We start from the raw sequence: 16,458 nt of genomic DNA, 5'->3' as shown, positions 1-16,458 counted from the left end.
CTTGTCCTTTTCCTCCCCTCCTGCAACCCTTCCTTCCTCTTTCTTCCTTCTTTTTCTGCCCCTCCCTCTTCCTTCTCTTCTTTCCTCAAAAAATTCATACCTTCCTTGAGGCAAGCTCTGCACACCGGTAATAGTAGGGTATCTGTGGGGCGCCTGGGTGGCTCAGTCAGTTGAGCATCCAACTTTAGCTCAGGTCATGATCTCACGGTTCATGAGTTCGAGCCCCACTTTGGGCTCTGTGCTGACAGCTCGGACCCTGGAGCCTGCTTCAGATTCTGTGTCTCCCTCTCTCTCTGCCCCTCCCCCACCCATCCTCTGTCTCTCTCTGTCTTTCAAAAATAAATAAAAACATTTTTAAAAAGTTTAAAAACATAGTAGAGTATATGTTATTTCAAAGATGATGCTTAAAGTAGCTGTAGAAGCTTGTAATAAATATTTTGGTTTTCTGTGGCTTATTGCTCAAAAGAATTGCACATGCATTTGAGGTAGACTGCCACCAGAGTGCAGTGGATATCTTGGTCACATGATGTAGAGAAGTGTGGACTAATAAAAATTTAGTACGAACCACAAATGTGATTTTAATTGTCTAGTAGCCAGATCTTAAAAAATGTAAAAAGGCAAAAATGAAATTAATGTTAATAATTTGTTTGATCTAATATATCTAAAATACTTTATTTCAACATGTCATCAATATAGAAAAATTATTGAGATCTTTTACATTCTTTTTTTTCATACTTAGTCCTTGAAGTACACTGAATATTTTATTAACTTTTTTAATGCTTATTTTTTTTATTTTTGAGAGAGAGAGAGAAAAAACATGAGTGGGGAAGGAGCAGAGAGAAGGGAGGAGAGAACAGAGGACCCAAAGCAGGCTCCATGCTGACAGCAGACAGCCTCGTGCGGGGCCTAAACTCATGAACCACAAGATCATGATCTGAGCTGAAGGCGGATGCTCAACCAACTGAGCCACTAAGGTGCCCCCTGAATATTTTATATAAACTTAACATACATTTGAGTTTAGATGAGCCACTTTTCAGGTACTCAGTACCCATGTATGGCTATTGACTCAGGCAAAATTCCTCCCACTTTTAGCTTCTGTTCACAAAATGATCCACTGTGCTTTCTGGAGAATATATACTGGCTGTTTGGGGGTTCTCTTCTTCACAGGTCCATCAGATGTCCCTGTTTGTTTCTTCTGTCTCTTCCTGTACAGATGCCAATAGCCTGCAGGTCTTTTGGCTGTTGGTGATTTGTCCCTATCCACCTGTATTTGGGGATTTGAAGGATACTTTATTACTTACTCTGTTAGTTTGCTAGGACTATCATAACATATCATAACATATCACATAACATAACAACATATCACAGATTGGGTTGCTTAAACAACAGAAATTTATTATCTCACCGTTCTGGAGGCTAAAAGTCCCAGATCAAGGTACTAGCAAAGTTGGCTCTTTCTGAGGCCTCACTCCTTGGCTTGGAGATGGCTGTTTTCTCACTGTGTACTTAAATCTAGTCATCCCTCCATACGTGCGCATCCCTGGTGTCTCTGTGTGTGTCCTTATCTCCTCCTTATAGGACACAAGTCAGATTATATTAGTGCCCACCCAAAAGGCCTTGTTTCAATTTAATTACTATATTTGTTTAAAGGTCCCATGTCCTTGGGGCGCCTGGGTGGCGCAGTCGGTTAAGCGTCCGACTTCAGCCAGGTCACGATCTCGCGGTCCGTGAGTTCGAGCCCCACGTCGGGCTCTGGGCTGATGGCTCGGAGCCTGGAGCCTGTTTCCGATTCTGTGTCTCCCTCTCTCGCTGCCCCTCCCCCGTTCATGCTCTGTCTCTCTCTGTCCCAAAAATAAATAAAAAAACGTTGAAAAAAAAAATAAAAATAAATAAATAAATAAATAAATAAATAAATAAAGGTCCCATGTCCAAATGCACATTCCGAGTTACTGGGGGTTAGGACTTCAACATATGAATTTTGAAGTGACATAACACTTACTTTTTACTTTTGTTTGGGGTTTTGGTTTTGTTATCTAATGTTTCTGTCTGTTTTTGGAATGTACCTGAGTAGCTGAAACTATGCTGCTGTCCTTTCCCCAGAATCCAGAAAATCAGCTATTTAAATGATATACCAAAATTTTAAACACTAAAATAGATGAGTATATTTCTAATTAATTCTTTTTGACTATCAAAGTTCAGTATAACCTGACCTAAAAAGTTACCGTTTTCTAAGATCTTAATTGTCAGGCCTGGCTAGGAACAAAAATACACATCTTCACCTTTTTATCAAAAAAAATTTTTTTTTTTTTTAGTTTTTATTTATTTTGGAGAGACAGATCATGAGCAGGAGAGGGGCGGAAAGAGAGGAAGACAGATAATCCGAAGCAGGCTCCAGGCTCCAAGCTGTCAGCACAGAGCCTGACTCGGGGCTTGAGCTCATGAACTGTGAGATCGTGACCTGAGCCGAAGTCTCAGCTTAACCGGCTGAGCCACCCAGGCGCCCTGACACATCTTCACCTTTATAATTGCTAGTGGGTTAGACCAGGGATTGGTAAGGGGGAAGGTATTTGTGTTTACTTGTTTTGTTTTGCTTTTTTTTTTTGTCTTTTTGTGTGCGATCTTCTAAGATCTTCCAGGAGTAGTGTAAAGAGAAAAAGGAAAGATTTTAAGAATAATAGATTTCACTAAATCCTCAAAACAACCTCATTAGCACCGATTTTCTTGGCTCATAAATGAGAAAAACAAAACTTTGGCAGATAAGCAATAGCTTATGTTAATACAATGGGTTCTAATTTGGGAAGTGCTACCTCAGAGAAGTTTTTCCTTAGTGTAGGAGTAAGGATCCCAAAACTTACAGGGAAGCTCTGATAGCCTCTTCTCTGGAGGTGACACAGGAGAATACTCTAATGATGTAGGAATGACGCAGTTCCTGGCTTTTTGCACTCATCTTCTTGGTTCTCTGAGAAATCCACATCTGCAGAACTCCTTTGGGTAACATCATACCTACAAAATAGTCACAGACCTTTGGAGGGACAAGGCAGCAACACCTTAGAGGACTTTAAAACTTGACAACCTTTTTTTTCTATGTGCAAGGGGCCAGTGGAAAATAAATGTATTTCTAAGTGTAAGATTTTGTATACTTCCCCTGGAGCTGGTTCACAGGAGGAGAAGACAGCATTCCGTAGCTTTATTTGGCTTGGCATTTCTAAATTCAAACTAAGGGTGATTATTCAAAGTTATTCAAATTCATAAACCATCCTTAGGAATGGAACGATGTACTAAGTGCTTTCTGTGTGCCCACACCATTCTAGGTACAGGGCTAGCGATGGGAGCAGGATGCAGAGATAAAGGGAATGTCCACCTTCTACCTAATCAAGCACTCTTGTGCATTTTTTCTCAATTTCTCATTCAAAAAAAGCTTTTCTCCCTCTTCAGTAAACAAAAGAGTTGGGATGCCTGGGTGGCTCAGTCAATTAAGCAACGGTTAGTGAGACTGAGCTCCATGTCGAGTTCTGTGCTGACAGTGCAGAGCCTGCTTGGATTCTCTGTCTCTCTCTCTGTCTCTCTCTCTCTGCCCCTCTCCCACATATGCTCACGTGTGTGCACTCTTTCTCACTCTCAAAAATAAATAAAATTTTAAAAAGTTGATATAGTGGTATCATTAAGATATCCTCCCCAAAGGAAACACTCAGCCTTAACAGTCTAGACCTGTGGGTACCCCCAACACCTTCCAACTCATAGATCGATTCTTAAACCTAAATTTGGAAACCAGGTATGCCAGTTGGTTAAAAAAAACAAACAAACATGCCGATGTTAAAACAAGGAATTGCTGATTGGCCTTGCAGGTCCTGAACACAATTTTGTCTGGCGTACAAATGAACACAGAGGCATGGATTAGAACAAAGATGTCACTGTATGTAATACAGTCTTCTCTGTGTAAACAAGAATGTGTGATGGGACACTGTGCTCCTTGACTGAAAACCTTGTTCAGAGGAGTTGAGTTATGCCTTTGACTACAGCTTTGGTCATGGCTTTGTTGGAGGTCAATTGCATCCCATGACCTGGGGAGCAGAATGAGCTCACAGAGAAGAAATTACTAATGTAGAATCAAAATCTAAATTGTTTTCCCTTATGGTGCAAAGAAGAGAACATTAGATTAGGGGTTAGAAGGTTTGGATTTGAATCGTAGTTCAACAATTTACTGGTCATGAGTTCCCAGACAACTCGCTTAAGGTCCTTGATCCTTAGTGTGTGTGTGTGTGTGTGTGTGTGTGTGTGTGTGTGTGTGTACGTGTGTGTGTGTGTATGTGTGTGTAAATGTGTTTACATACACACATATATGCCCTAGAGAAGCCAAGCATTTAACTATGGGACTAAGGAAAGAGAAGCCAGGAGAAGAGAACAGGAAGGACAGAAAGGAGAGAATTTCAAGATGGTGGACATGGTGCACGGCAACACGCCACAGGGAGGACGGATGTGAGGATGGAAGGGTGGCTATTGGGCTGGGATGTCAGGTGTGGGTGGGTGTCAGCCATCTTAGCTAATTCCGCTTAGTTAGGATGGTTGATTTATAGAAACCCAGAAGAGGTTTCCTAAGTTTTGACATCTCAGCGTTACATTGGAAACATCTCTGAGATAAGAACCAGGTTTAATCATTTGCACGACACTTTTTGCTACTGTAGTCTCTGAACTTTCGTTGGTAGAGTTGAGGATTTAAAAAAAAGGAGCGAGATAAGTGTCATACTTTCAATTTCTACTAACGCTTTGGAAGAAGAATATGGCAGTCAATTTATAACATAGGTGCCTTTGCAGAAAGTGAAATATCAGGTCATTTAACTTACAGGATAATTCACAGAGCCCCATTTAATTTAATTCTATGGACCATTAATTTCCCATCTCTGACATCAGTATTAATAACCAAATGATGTATTCAGAGTTTAAAACCATAGTCAAGCTCTGAATAGTAGAGGAATTTGTCTAAACCTCTTTATAAAATACCTTAGTTAGTTTTAGACTCTAATCAAATTATAGTGGTATGTATATTAGCTTCTGTGATAGGTCTTATTAGAGAAGGGGTGGTCACAGGACTTAGCCTTTAGGAAGTTAAACAAAAATTTAACTCTGTGTTGAAAAAGAAATTCCTGTCTGTATAGCTGCGTTTTAATTTTTTTATTACTATTTTTTTATTTTTTATTTTTTTTTATGTTTGTTTACTTACTTTTGAGAGCGAGAGAATGTGCACGGGAGGGGCAGAGAGAGAGAGAGGGAGACAGGATTTAAAGCAGGCTCTGCACTGACAGCAGAGAGCCTGATGTACGACTTGAACTCACAAACCAGGAGATCATGACCTGAGCCAAAGTTGGATGCTTAATCAACTGAGCCACTCAGGTGCCTCTAATTATTACTTTTTTTAAAGTTTGTTTATTTAGAGAAAGAGAGAGGATGCGCATGCTTGAGCGAGCGTGGGGTTAGAGAGAGAGGGAGAGGGGGAGAGAGAGAGAGAGAGAGAGAGAGAGAGAGAAAGAGAATGAGAATATCCCAAGCAGGCTCTGCACTTACAGTGCAGGGGCTCAAACTCAGTAACAGCGAGATCATGGCCTGAGCTGAAATCAAGAGTTGGACTCTTAACCGAATGAGCCAACCAGGTGCCCCTGAGTTTTTGTTTTTATTTTTATGTATGTATTTATTTGTTTGTCTGTTTATTTTTAGAGAGAGAGCATGCAAGTGGGGTGAGTGGCAGAGAGAGAGATAATCTTAAGTAGAGTTCATGCCCACTGCAAAGCCCAACGCGGGGCCCAATCCCACGACCCTGGAATCATGACCTGAGCCGAAATCAAGAGTCTGGCACTCAGCTGACTGAGCCACCCCAGGTGCCCCTATGGCTGGGGTGGCAGATGTTCTAAATTGTTTTGAGGAAAATACTATAGAATTTGGCCAGCATTGTTCATAGCTATATCAGAAAATATTTGTATACTACAACTTACTTGTTTTGGCCTTTTGGATCACCAATTATGTGCTTTCAGCCCTCATACAAAATTCCCTTCCGTAAAGCCCTTTACGCTGAACACTTGAAATTATATACATAGTCATGACATAAAGCACTGAGTTGTATCTAGTTCTGTTTTCTCTCGTAACAGAATGTATTACTGAGGTTTATTAAATCTGTCAGTTGGGAAACTCGGAAGAACTTGGAAGCACATGCTTCCTTGAAAATTTGCCTAAAGACTTCACACAGTATCGGTAAAGAAGCACCCAAGAGTTGTCAGTTCCCGTGGAGGTGATGGTGATGTTGCAACTTAATGCTGTTATGTAATAACACAGTCTTCCTAGCAGCAGCTGCATGATAAGAGTCTTAAAGATTCTGGCGGCAACTTCAATTTTAAAATATCTGATTAGCTCTTTCTTGCTGGAGGTACATGGAAACGTTAAAAAAGAGGAAAACTTGCAATAAATGTGGAAACTGGTGTCTGTAGTTAACCTATTTCTATAATCTGAAATGACTTTCTCCTTATCATAAGGATAATGGAAATGGATTTTAAAATGCAGTCAGGAGCTCATTCGTGTTACGTATACCTGAAAATTTCATGTAGGGAAACCTTTTGCTTTTTTATTTGTTGTCTTAACATCTGGTAGAGAAATGCATATCTTCTTTCACTTATTAACTCCACTTACAGAATTTACCTTTTACTCATTATCACATAACTATTCAAAATTATTAGTATGAAGGTGTTCATTGCAGCATTTAAAAAAATTTGTTTTTAATGTTTATTTATTTTTGAGACAGAGAGAGACAGAGCGTGAACAGGGGAGGGTCAGAGAGAGGGAGACACAGAATCTGAAGCAGGCTCCAAGCCTGTCGAGCTGTCAGCACAGAGCCCGACATGGGGCTCGAACTCATGGACTGTGAGATCATGACCTGAGCCGAAGTCGGATGCTCAACCGACTGAGCCACCCAGGCGCCCCTGCAGCATTTTTATAACAGGGAAAAACTAGAGGCAATATAAATGTTAAGAAGGGATTGGTTAAATAGTTTGTTTATGGTATACAGTAAATGTTGATATAATTATGTGTGTATTTAAAAACCCTGACATATTATTAAATTTAAAAGACATGTGAAAAGGCATGTTATAGAACATTATATGTAGTTTGATCCCATTTATGTAAAATAATAGAAAAACTCACATATTTACTTAAATGTACATAGAAAATGCATCCTTAATGGTGGTTATTTCTGGGGGCTAGAATTGAGGGGGAAAACAATAGGGTATTTTTTACTTCTTACTCTATATACTGTATAGCATTTTTGTTTTAAAAGAGACTTCTATTGTTTTCAAAATTGAAAAAGAAAGAAAAAAATATAAGATCTCTGTGGTAGATTGCCTATAAAAATCATTCCCTTCCTCGTATCCATGCCCCTGAGTCATCCCCTCCCACACTGACTCTGGGCTTGGCCATGACGATTCCTTTAGCCAGTGGGGTGGTGCAAACATGATGCAAAGAATCAAAAAAGAACGATGCACATTAGAGCCGCCCTCTCTTTTGCTGCTTTTGGGATCCTTGCAACCAACCTCATGGAAACTGAGCTAGCCTATTGGATGAGAAACACATGACCCAGCACCCTTGCTGCCAGCCAGGCAACGGTGAGATGTCTGAGGGAGGCCATCCACCACTAGCTGTCCACAGTTGCATGAATGAGGTCTGGCTACGGTTTTATTAGCTGATAATTGCCTTTGTTCCTCTTACATATTATCTTAGTTCTCTCTCTCTCTCTCTCTCTCCTTGATGATCTCTTCTTTCTCTTTTGCGTATCCATCTCTCTCTCTTTAAGCAGCTTTCCCTGACTCCTCAAGCCCTCCAATATGTCTCTTTTCTACAGTCTTCTGTTATTTTGATTCAGTACCATATAAGTTAATACTTATGTGCTATTTTTTCTTTTTCTGTACGTGTGTTAGTCTTTTCTATTTAACTAAATAATAAGCTCTTTGATTGTAGAAATCATATTTCACATCACATTCTCTGGCCTTTGTAGTACTTAGCACTTGGTAGAATTATATGTAGTAACTATACCTTGTCTAATTGCAGGGCAAGTGTCACCAATAGCAAGATACCTGACTGGGGCAGGAGAAATGCTATACAGGGGCGCCTGGGTGGCTCAGCTGGTTAAGCCCCTGACTCTTGGTTTCGGCTCAGGTCATGATCTCACAGTTTGTGGATTTGAGCCCCACGTCAGGCTCTGTGCTGACAGCACAGAGCTTGCTTGCGATTCTCTCTCCCCTCTCTTTCTCTTCCTCCCCTGTGTTCTCACTCTCTCTCCCAAAAGAAATAAATCTTAAAAAATTTAAAAAAAGAGAAATGCTTTACAAACATAAGCTATATCTGTTTCTGCTCTGTAGCTGTCTTATTTCCATGAAATTATGTATCCTTTGTTAAGTAAATTAAAAAATATATAGCAGCTTTGTGTGTGAGTGTGTGTGTGGGGGGGTCTCTTTCTTCTAATCTCAAATATGTATGTGTATTATACACCATGCTACATATGTTTATATTAAACATGAAAAATGTTAATTATATATTAAGTGAAAAAGTTGACATTACAAAACAAGATAAATACTGTGCCTATATACACAAATACTGTGTATGTATGAAATCTGGAAGGATTTCTCCTTCCACCCCCTAACAACCAAACAATAAAATACTACCTCAAATTTCTATATATTAGTATAGTTTACCAAGAACATTCAGCTTACTTACTTATGTGAGATAAAAAAAGGGTTTCTGGGATGCCTGAGTGGCTCAGTCAGTTGAGCGTTGCATTCTTGATTAAAGCCCCGGTGGGGCGCCTGGGTGGCGCAGTCGGTTAAGCGTCTGACTTCGGCTCAGGTCACGATCTCGTGGTCCGTGAGTTTGAGCCCTGCATCAGGCTCTGGGCTGATGGCTCAGAGCCTGGAGACTGTTTCCGATTCTGTGTCTCCCTCTCTCTCTGCCCCTCCCCCGTTCATGCTCTGTCTCTCTCTGTCCCAAAAATAAATAAACGTTGAAAAAAAAAATTAAAAAAAAATAAAAAAATAAAAAAAAAAAATAAAGCCCCGGTCATGATCTCACGATTTGTGAGACTGAGCCCTGTGTTGGGCTCTGTGCTCACAGCATGGAGACTGCTTGGGATTCTCTCTCTCTGTCTCTCTCTCTCTTTCTCTCTCCTCTCTCTGCCCCTCCCCTGCTCGCTCACTTGCTCTCTCTCAAAAAAATAATAAACATTAAAAAAATAATAATAAAGGATTTCTTTTATACAAGTTGAACTTAGGTTAAATGAGAGAATTTATATTTAAAAGTCTCTCCTTTTACTATGGGACATTTCAGTGTTTCTCTATTTTAAGTATTTTAGTAGACATTTGGGTTATAGGGATCATTCTAAAATATAGCCTGCCCTTCTTTTCTTAATTGAAAATAGTGCTAGTGGTGATCAGAGGGGTATTGATTTAGACAAAGTTATATTACCACAGACAGGTAGATTAATGAAAAGGAGTGGAGGGCCCCCAAACAAAAACACTTTATCTGACAACCGCAGGTAGAAGGGATCAGCCCCAAATTTATTATCTCTGAAGCTTGGGATGGTATATGGGGATTCATTGTACTATTCTCTATTTTTGTATATGTCTGAAACTTTCCACCATCAAAAAATAATTTAAAGACATAACTTAAAAAATACAGATACCTTTCACAAATCAATAAAAATATGAGACATTGGAGTAATGTGAACTAAGAAATATTAGACCTTTGTGCAAAGCATTGTAAAATTTAGTGATTATTTTCAACATAAATGGAAAGAGACACTACTGACACTAAAAGTTACTTCTTTTAATTGTGTTTTTTTTTTTAATGTTTATTTATTTATTTTGAGAGAGAGTGCAAGTGTGAGCAAGGGAGGGGCAGGGTGAGAGGGAAAGAGAGAGAAAATCCCAAGTAGGCTCCGCACGTGAGATCATAACCTGAGTGGAAATCAAGAGTCAGATGCTTAACCGACTGAGCCACCTGGGTGCCCCAACACTAAAAATTATTTTTAATATGGCATTTCTCCAAATGGATGTCTAGATTCATTGAGGTCTCATTAGAACCCATTAGGACTTTTTTTTTTTTTTTTTTGGTAGAACTTTCATAAGCTAATGCTAAAGGTCATGGGCAAGTACAGGGAATCAAGAACAGCCGTGGTGTTCCTTAAAAAGAAGAAAGATGCCACACTTTTTATAAAGCTGTAATAATTAACAGAATGTTAATGAGGAAATACAAAAACCAATAGAATAGAGCCGAGTCTCAAGAATAAGGGAAAATTGATGACTGCAATTCTAGTTCTGTCATATTAGTCAAGTCAAATGATTTATTTTTTTAATTTAAAAAATGACATTTTTAATTAAATTTTTTTTAATGTTTGTTCATTTTTGAGAGACAGAGCGTGAGTTGGGGAGGGGCAGGGAGAGAGAGGGAGGCACAGACTCTGAAGCAGGATCCAGGCTCTGAGCTGTCAGCACAGAGTCTGACGTGGGGCTTGAACCCACGAACTGTGAGATCATGCCCTGAGCTGAAGTAGGAGGCTTAACAGACTGAACCACCCAGGTGTCCCTCATGGATTTATTCTTGGACTTTAATGAAGAGGTTTTGCCCTGAGAGTGAGACTCAGTTGTAAGTGGCATTTATAGCCAGCATCTCTCAATTGTATCTTTTACTTGTATGCATTAGAAATTGTTGTTATCTTTCAATTCTGAAAGTTCTGGAACTCGTGGGTTATCCCTTTTCCTTTCAACCCTGCTTGTAGCTAGTTCTTTTCTGAGTTCATCTTTCTCATGTTTTGTTAAGTGCAGCTAATAGCATCCAGGGCTAGTAACATACTTTTCCCGGTTTCTTTGTATAAATCCGTAAGTTCGTTAGTCACTTCATCTCCTTTCCAAGTGATTGCAGGCAGATGCTGTTTTGCCGCTGTATTCTATGTGTCATCATTTTCCAGCCTTCAGTAACGGTTTGGTGCTGCTAAATTCCAATGCCAGTGTTACATATGTTGTGTATTTGTTATGGAAATAGCCCATTCCTGGTATCCATTTCTGTACCGGCTTTTTCTCAATAGGGCTGCCGTAACAACTTCAACATGTTAGTGCGTTAGTACAGTAGAGACTTATTTCTAGCTCCCATGTTAGCTATAAGATGTCTTCAGTTCTGAGGCTCCATTAAGTGTGTCTTACTCTGTGTTTCAGGCTGAGGAACAGCCCTATCTTGGTCTTAGGTTGTTGGGAAGTGAAAATGCTGAACTATGTAGTATCTCTTACGTCATCTTCTCAGACATGGTGTGGGTAACTTGCCATTGTATTTCACTGGCCAAAGCAAGTCTTAAGGCCAGGCCCATGTTCCTTATGACAGGGAAGAGTTTGTCTCTAAGGGGTGGACGGTGAGTCACCAGGGCCAAGAACAGGGATGTATAGTGTCACCCATAGGGAGAGGATAGAAGAATTGAGGACAACCATACCACCTGCACATCCACTTCTAGATAGTGGAGTGTTTTTCAAAGTGCTGAGTTCTTCTGTGAAGATAATAAACATTTGGAATTATCAGTCTATAAGTGACTGTGAATAGTATCAGCCAGGGAGAGGGAAGAGAGTTCTAGAAACCTCGTGGAACAGGCATCTACAAAGGAGACTAGGATGAACAGAGGTAGGAGGGAAGAATAGGAAAGAACATGTCCTGAGCTCTTGTTATAAAACCATTTCCACTCCCAAAATTGTTACTTTTTTTTTAAAAGAAAGACTGGGGGTGCCTGGGTGGCTCATTTGGTTGAGTGTCCGACTTTGGCTCAGGTCGTGATCTCACGCTTTGCGGATTCGAGCTCCACGTCGGGTTCTGTGCTGACAGGTCAGAGCTTGGAGCCTGGAGTCTGCTTCAGATTCTGTGTCTCCCTCTCTCTGACCCTCCCCTGCTTGTGCTCCGTCTCTGTCTCTGTCTCTGTCTCTTAATGATGAATAAACTTAAGTAAAAGAAAGCCTGAATGCAAATGTTTTAAATATATCCAGTTTGTACCATCACAAGACCTAATTTCCAAATAGCATAAGAAATTGATTTAATACATGTTTGTTTGTATTACAGAGATTTGCCACAATATGGGCAGAAGCAGTGGCAGTCCTATTTTGGAAGAACTTTTGATGTTTACACCAAACTCTGGAAGTTCCAGCAGCAGCATCGGTAAAGGAATTTTATAGTTACAGGAGAGTGAAGGTCCATTTTATATTAGTCCCACTTTTGACCTTTTTATCTCTTGGTGCATTTTAATATATTTCCTCTTCATGATGCAAATGAAAACGAATTGATTTTTTTCCTTTTTATTTAAGGTTTTAAAATGTAATGTTCTCATCTGATTTTTAAAGACAGTGTCATATCTGAAATGGTTCAGATTAACTGTGACATAGGTAGGCTGATTCATGGTTTCATTCTAATGTAGGCATTGTTTATTGGTCAAAGCTATTTGGGGGTGTTGCTTTTAATTTTCATGAGCTTAGCTCAGAACGGTTTCTTTTCATATTTCAACTTACTTTAAATAGACATTTAATACTGCTTTTTGAATTTAATTGAATGATGATGTTGAAATCTCATGAAAAATTCATGAATTTGAATTCTGAATTGGGTGGTATTTTATCCTATTAAATTTACAGATTTGGTTATTTTTGGAATTTATAGTCTCTTATTTCTATTTTCTTATCTCCTATGTAAAACAGACAAGTCTTGGATAATCGGTATGGCTTGAAGCGGTGGCAAATAGGGGAAATTGCTTCTAAGATTGGGCAGCTATACTACCATTATTAGTAAGTGAATTGCATATGGAAAAAAATAAAGCGTTATCCTGGTTTAAACACAGCATGCAGAAGTATACTTACTTGGTAGGAGGGAAAACTAAGGAGGTACAAATGAAACCCCAGATCATAGTAATCAAAACAGTCTTATGAAGTGATCTTCCATAATCCAAGTAACATTATTTGCTTAAAAGGCTTACCTTCCAAACAGTTTATTTGGGCAGATGCATTTACAACTTAAATGATTATGATCTCCGTTTTAGATAAACGCTTCACTTAAATCTTAATACATAACTTGTATGTTTGAATGAGTGGTTTTGGGGGGAATACTTTAAAACTCATACTTGTAAGATATATCTAAAAGGTTTTGTGAAGCAGATAAAGATAATTTTGATTATATCCTTAGCGATGAGTCAAACAAGGAAGAGCACTCCTTTTAGGAATCTAGGTCTCATAAAGTAATATCAGTTATACCATAAAAAGTTTGGACTATATAGAACTTCTTCCTCTTCCTGTCTTTTGAGATACCATCCATCATTCCCCTGTTAAAATCACTCTTTCGGGTAGAATATTTTCTTAAGAAGTCCCTTGTAAAACTAAAGATGTTAGAGAACTGAACACATCGCCCTCTGAAGGTTCACATTGATTAGCGCATTTCTGAGTCCTGTGAGAAAAAAACTAAAGAAATGAACCAAAGGACAAATGACTGTGTATGGATTTGGGGAAGGTCATGAAAGATGTAACTGCGTGGAATGCTGTTTGGAGAATCCCTTCAAAGAACGAAAATAATATGTACTTTGGATTGCCATCAAAAAAGGCTTGGGAGCAGTGGGGAGGTATTTTTTTTTTTTTAATTACCATTATTTTTACACATTGTAAGGGTGATGTGATGATTGCTTTGCTGATTCAAATTTAGTTTAGTCATTCCCATCCCCTCGTGTAGAGGAATAGCAGAGGAATGAAACAAGTATTCATCATAAATGGTTTGAGACACTGTCAAATATGAACATTTTTTTTTCCATAGCCTACGCACATCTGAGACCAGCTATCTGAATGAGGCTTTCTCCTTCTATTCCGCAATCAGACAGAGATCATATTATTCTCAAGTCAATAAAGAGGACAGGTACGCACCTACTATGTTTTTAGAAAGAGATAAAACACTCAGAATTTTTAGTCTGTGTGGAAATTATGCAGAGAAGCACACATTTGTTTATAACTTTTATTCATTTGAATGGGCTTTATTGAGTGCCTTACAATGTACTAGGCCTTCTTAAGCATACAGAGGTATGTTACCTAAAAGCAATAAATGTTATAATATATGTTTAGCAGATGTCACAGTACCTGAGTGGAGTCAGAGCACAAAGAAGGGGTTGATTGTTTCTATATGAAAGATTAAGGCCACACAAATTCTCATAGAAAAGAAACAACTCCAAAGTGAGGCTTCGCTGATAACCTTTGTCCTTTTTAGCCTGGGTAATTTGAATTCATATGCATTCAGAAGCCTGTTGACAGCTGTCCGTGGGACTAAAGAAAAGGCTGCCGGTGCAGTTTACGTTGTATTTGATAAACCCGTTATGTTACAGTTGCATAGCTGTAGGAAAAAAAAAATCAGATAGAAATCATTCATTCCAAATAATAATCCATTGAGCACTTACATATCTGGCAGTGTGGTAGGTGCTTGGGTGGGAGAAGAAGAAAGAAAAGAAGGTATACAGGTGTTCTCTTTTCCTTTCAGAGGATTATCGTCTCATGGGAGTTACAGACATATTTGGGGCCCAGGTAGACTGTGATGTTAATTCCAGATGAAGACGGAATTGCGGAACAAGTCAGGGTTCTGCTGGAGAATCTTTGTGACTAGTATTCCCGGAATTGTTAGAAGAGAAAGTTCAGGCGTAGTAGATGTGAATGTTCTCCCTACTACCGGCAACAGAACTCACAGTTGTTATACAGTGAAAAGATTATATTCTCTTAGCAGTAGAAGAGAACATAATTTTGACATATTTTTCTAGAGAACACTTTGTGGTTTGGCTATCATAAGCCTTCCAGCTAAACAGCAACATGTTTTGGAAAGCCCCACTCTTGTAAATCCCCTCCATTCCCTAGCGGATCCTGTTCAGGCTTGTCCAGAGGAGGTTGCTTGATACAAGCAAGGCACACAGATGCTAGATTCTCCATTTCCCCCCGAAGTCGTCACCGTGCTTCACTCTTCCATCAGAAGATCCGTTAGTCACCTCTCCTTCAGATTTTCTTATGGTTTCCTTCACGTATTTTCACTACAGTTATATTTCGTCAGACTCCCACCCGCTTTCTTTCTATTCATGTTGTACAATTTGTCTGAATTCTTGGTGAGATAAGTTTTACTTCTAAAAATACACAGAAGGGCTATATGATATCTTCTCAGTATGAAAAAGACATATAAGGAAAGAACTATTTTAAGCAACAGTGAAACACCTTGTATAATTCACATTTCTGCATTTTCTAATTCACTCAAAGGGAAATTGGCCTTGGGCCCCTTGGCTTCAAATCCAGCAGTTTCATTTATGAAAATCACTTTCTGTCCTAATAGCAAATGCCACATATGAATGGTTTTCCTGTGCTGCCTCCTAGAGCAAGGCAGATGAACAGAGGCAGGATTATTTGGAACCAGGATGACAAAATCTCTTGCCTTAGGCCACTAAATTAGAATCAAAGGACAATCCTGTGTGCAAAATCTTGCCCTCGTTCGCTGTACCTTAGGAAGGACTTTACTCAGTTGGTAGGGTTGTGTGTTTCTTAGTTCATAGAGAGCAGGGAGACAGTCAGGGTAGCTATTAGTGACAGCTGCTAAAATCAACAGCTGGTTGATTAAAACTAAGAAGTAACAGTATTGCACAATTTCACAGTTGCTTTAAAAGCAAAAATCTCTCCTCAAAGGGCAGCTGCTCTCTGCACTGTCTCAGTACCTAAGGACTGTTAAAGCCAGAAGTCACGGTACATTTCAGCAGTCACCAAAGTGACTGCCTGTCACTAAGCATAAACAAATGCTCATTCCAAGGGCCCATCCTATTTAGTAGAGGAGACGTTGCCACATAATCACTTGTCCTAGGAGCCACAAACCCTGACTAGTATTGCAAATGGCTAAGGCTCAACCTGGTCGGAGTTAGATGTGGGGATGGTGAAGTTTCTGAGTATCCAGAAGCCTGGGGACACATTGCAGTTAGCCACCTCGGAAAATAGTGTCTCAGGCAAACATATAAAGAGTCAGTGTTTTAGAACTAGTGGGCCTGGCAGGCTGGACAAAGCTACAATTCTGGAGTGCCAGAATAACTTTGTCAAAAGATCGTGATGTCAATTTCAGCGGTGACAGTGTTGGAAGTTTTATGTTGTGGGAAACGTGAATCTAAACTTGAGAACCTTGGCACTTCCTAGTAGTGTTTATTGGGAGGATGTGATGTGGACCTTTCCAGTGTGATTCATTGGATGATTTTTTTCTTCTACAGTTTCATGTGTTATCAGGCAAGTGGGCTGTGGGCCTGCCTGGGACAGCCTCTCGTGTGTATAAGTGGACAGCACTGACTTTTTTATCTGTGCTTTGCTGCAGTCCAACACAGTGGTTTCCAAAATAGAATACATCCACCTACTTCTGTATGTTTATTTA

At 39.5% G+C, this 16,458-nt stretch overlaps 1 protein-coding gene and 1 long non-coding RNA gene across 6 annotated transcripts in view; one reads left to right on the top strand and one right to left on the bottom strand.

Moving 5' to 3' along the window:
- The window catches only part of SCAI (suppressor of cancer cell invasion), a 153,658-nt gene that overhangs the window by 85,230 nt on the left and 51,970 nt on the right, over positions 1–16,458 (top strand). For all 5 annotated transcript variants that reach the window (XR_006710490.1, XR_006710489.1, XM_045470235.1 and 2 more), the window contains exons 4-6: positions 12,121–12,216; positions 12,747–12,833; positions 13,846–13,944. Coding sequence is in view for 3 of the 5 variants with exons in the window: in XM_045470235.1 (XP_045326191.1) it covers positions 12,121–12,216; positions 12,747–12,833; positions 13,846–13,944 (282 nt within the window). In the remaining 2 variants the exon portion in view is untranslated. The remainder of the gene's footprint in view (positions 1–12,120; positions 12,217–12,746; positions 12,834–13,845; positions 13,945–16,458) is intronic.
- On the bottom strand, positions 2,749–14,622 carry LOC123593762. Its single transcript, XR_006710491.1, has 2 exons — positions 14,477–14,622; positions 2,749–3,003 (listed from the first exon to the last, which is right to left on the bottom strand). It is a non-coding gene; the product is annotated as an uncharacterized LOC123593762 (long non-coding RNA).

The sequence above is a fragment of the Leopardus geoffroyi genome, chromosome D4 (assembly GCF_018350155.1).
Source record: "Leopardus geoffroyi isolate Oge1 chromosome D4, O.geoffroyi_Oge1_pat1.0, whole genome shotgun sequence".
NCBI lineage: Eukaryota > Metazoa > Chordata > Mammalia > Carnivora > Felidae > Leopardus > Leopardus geoffroyi.
The sequence above is the reverse complement of the archived record's forward strand: the minus strand, read 5'-3'. Positions and strand labels throughout refer to the sequence as shown.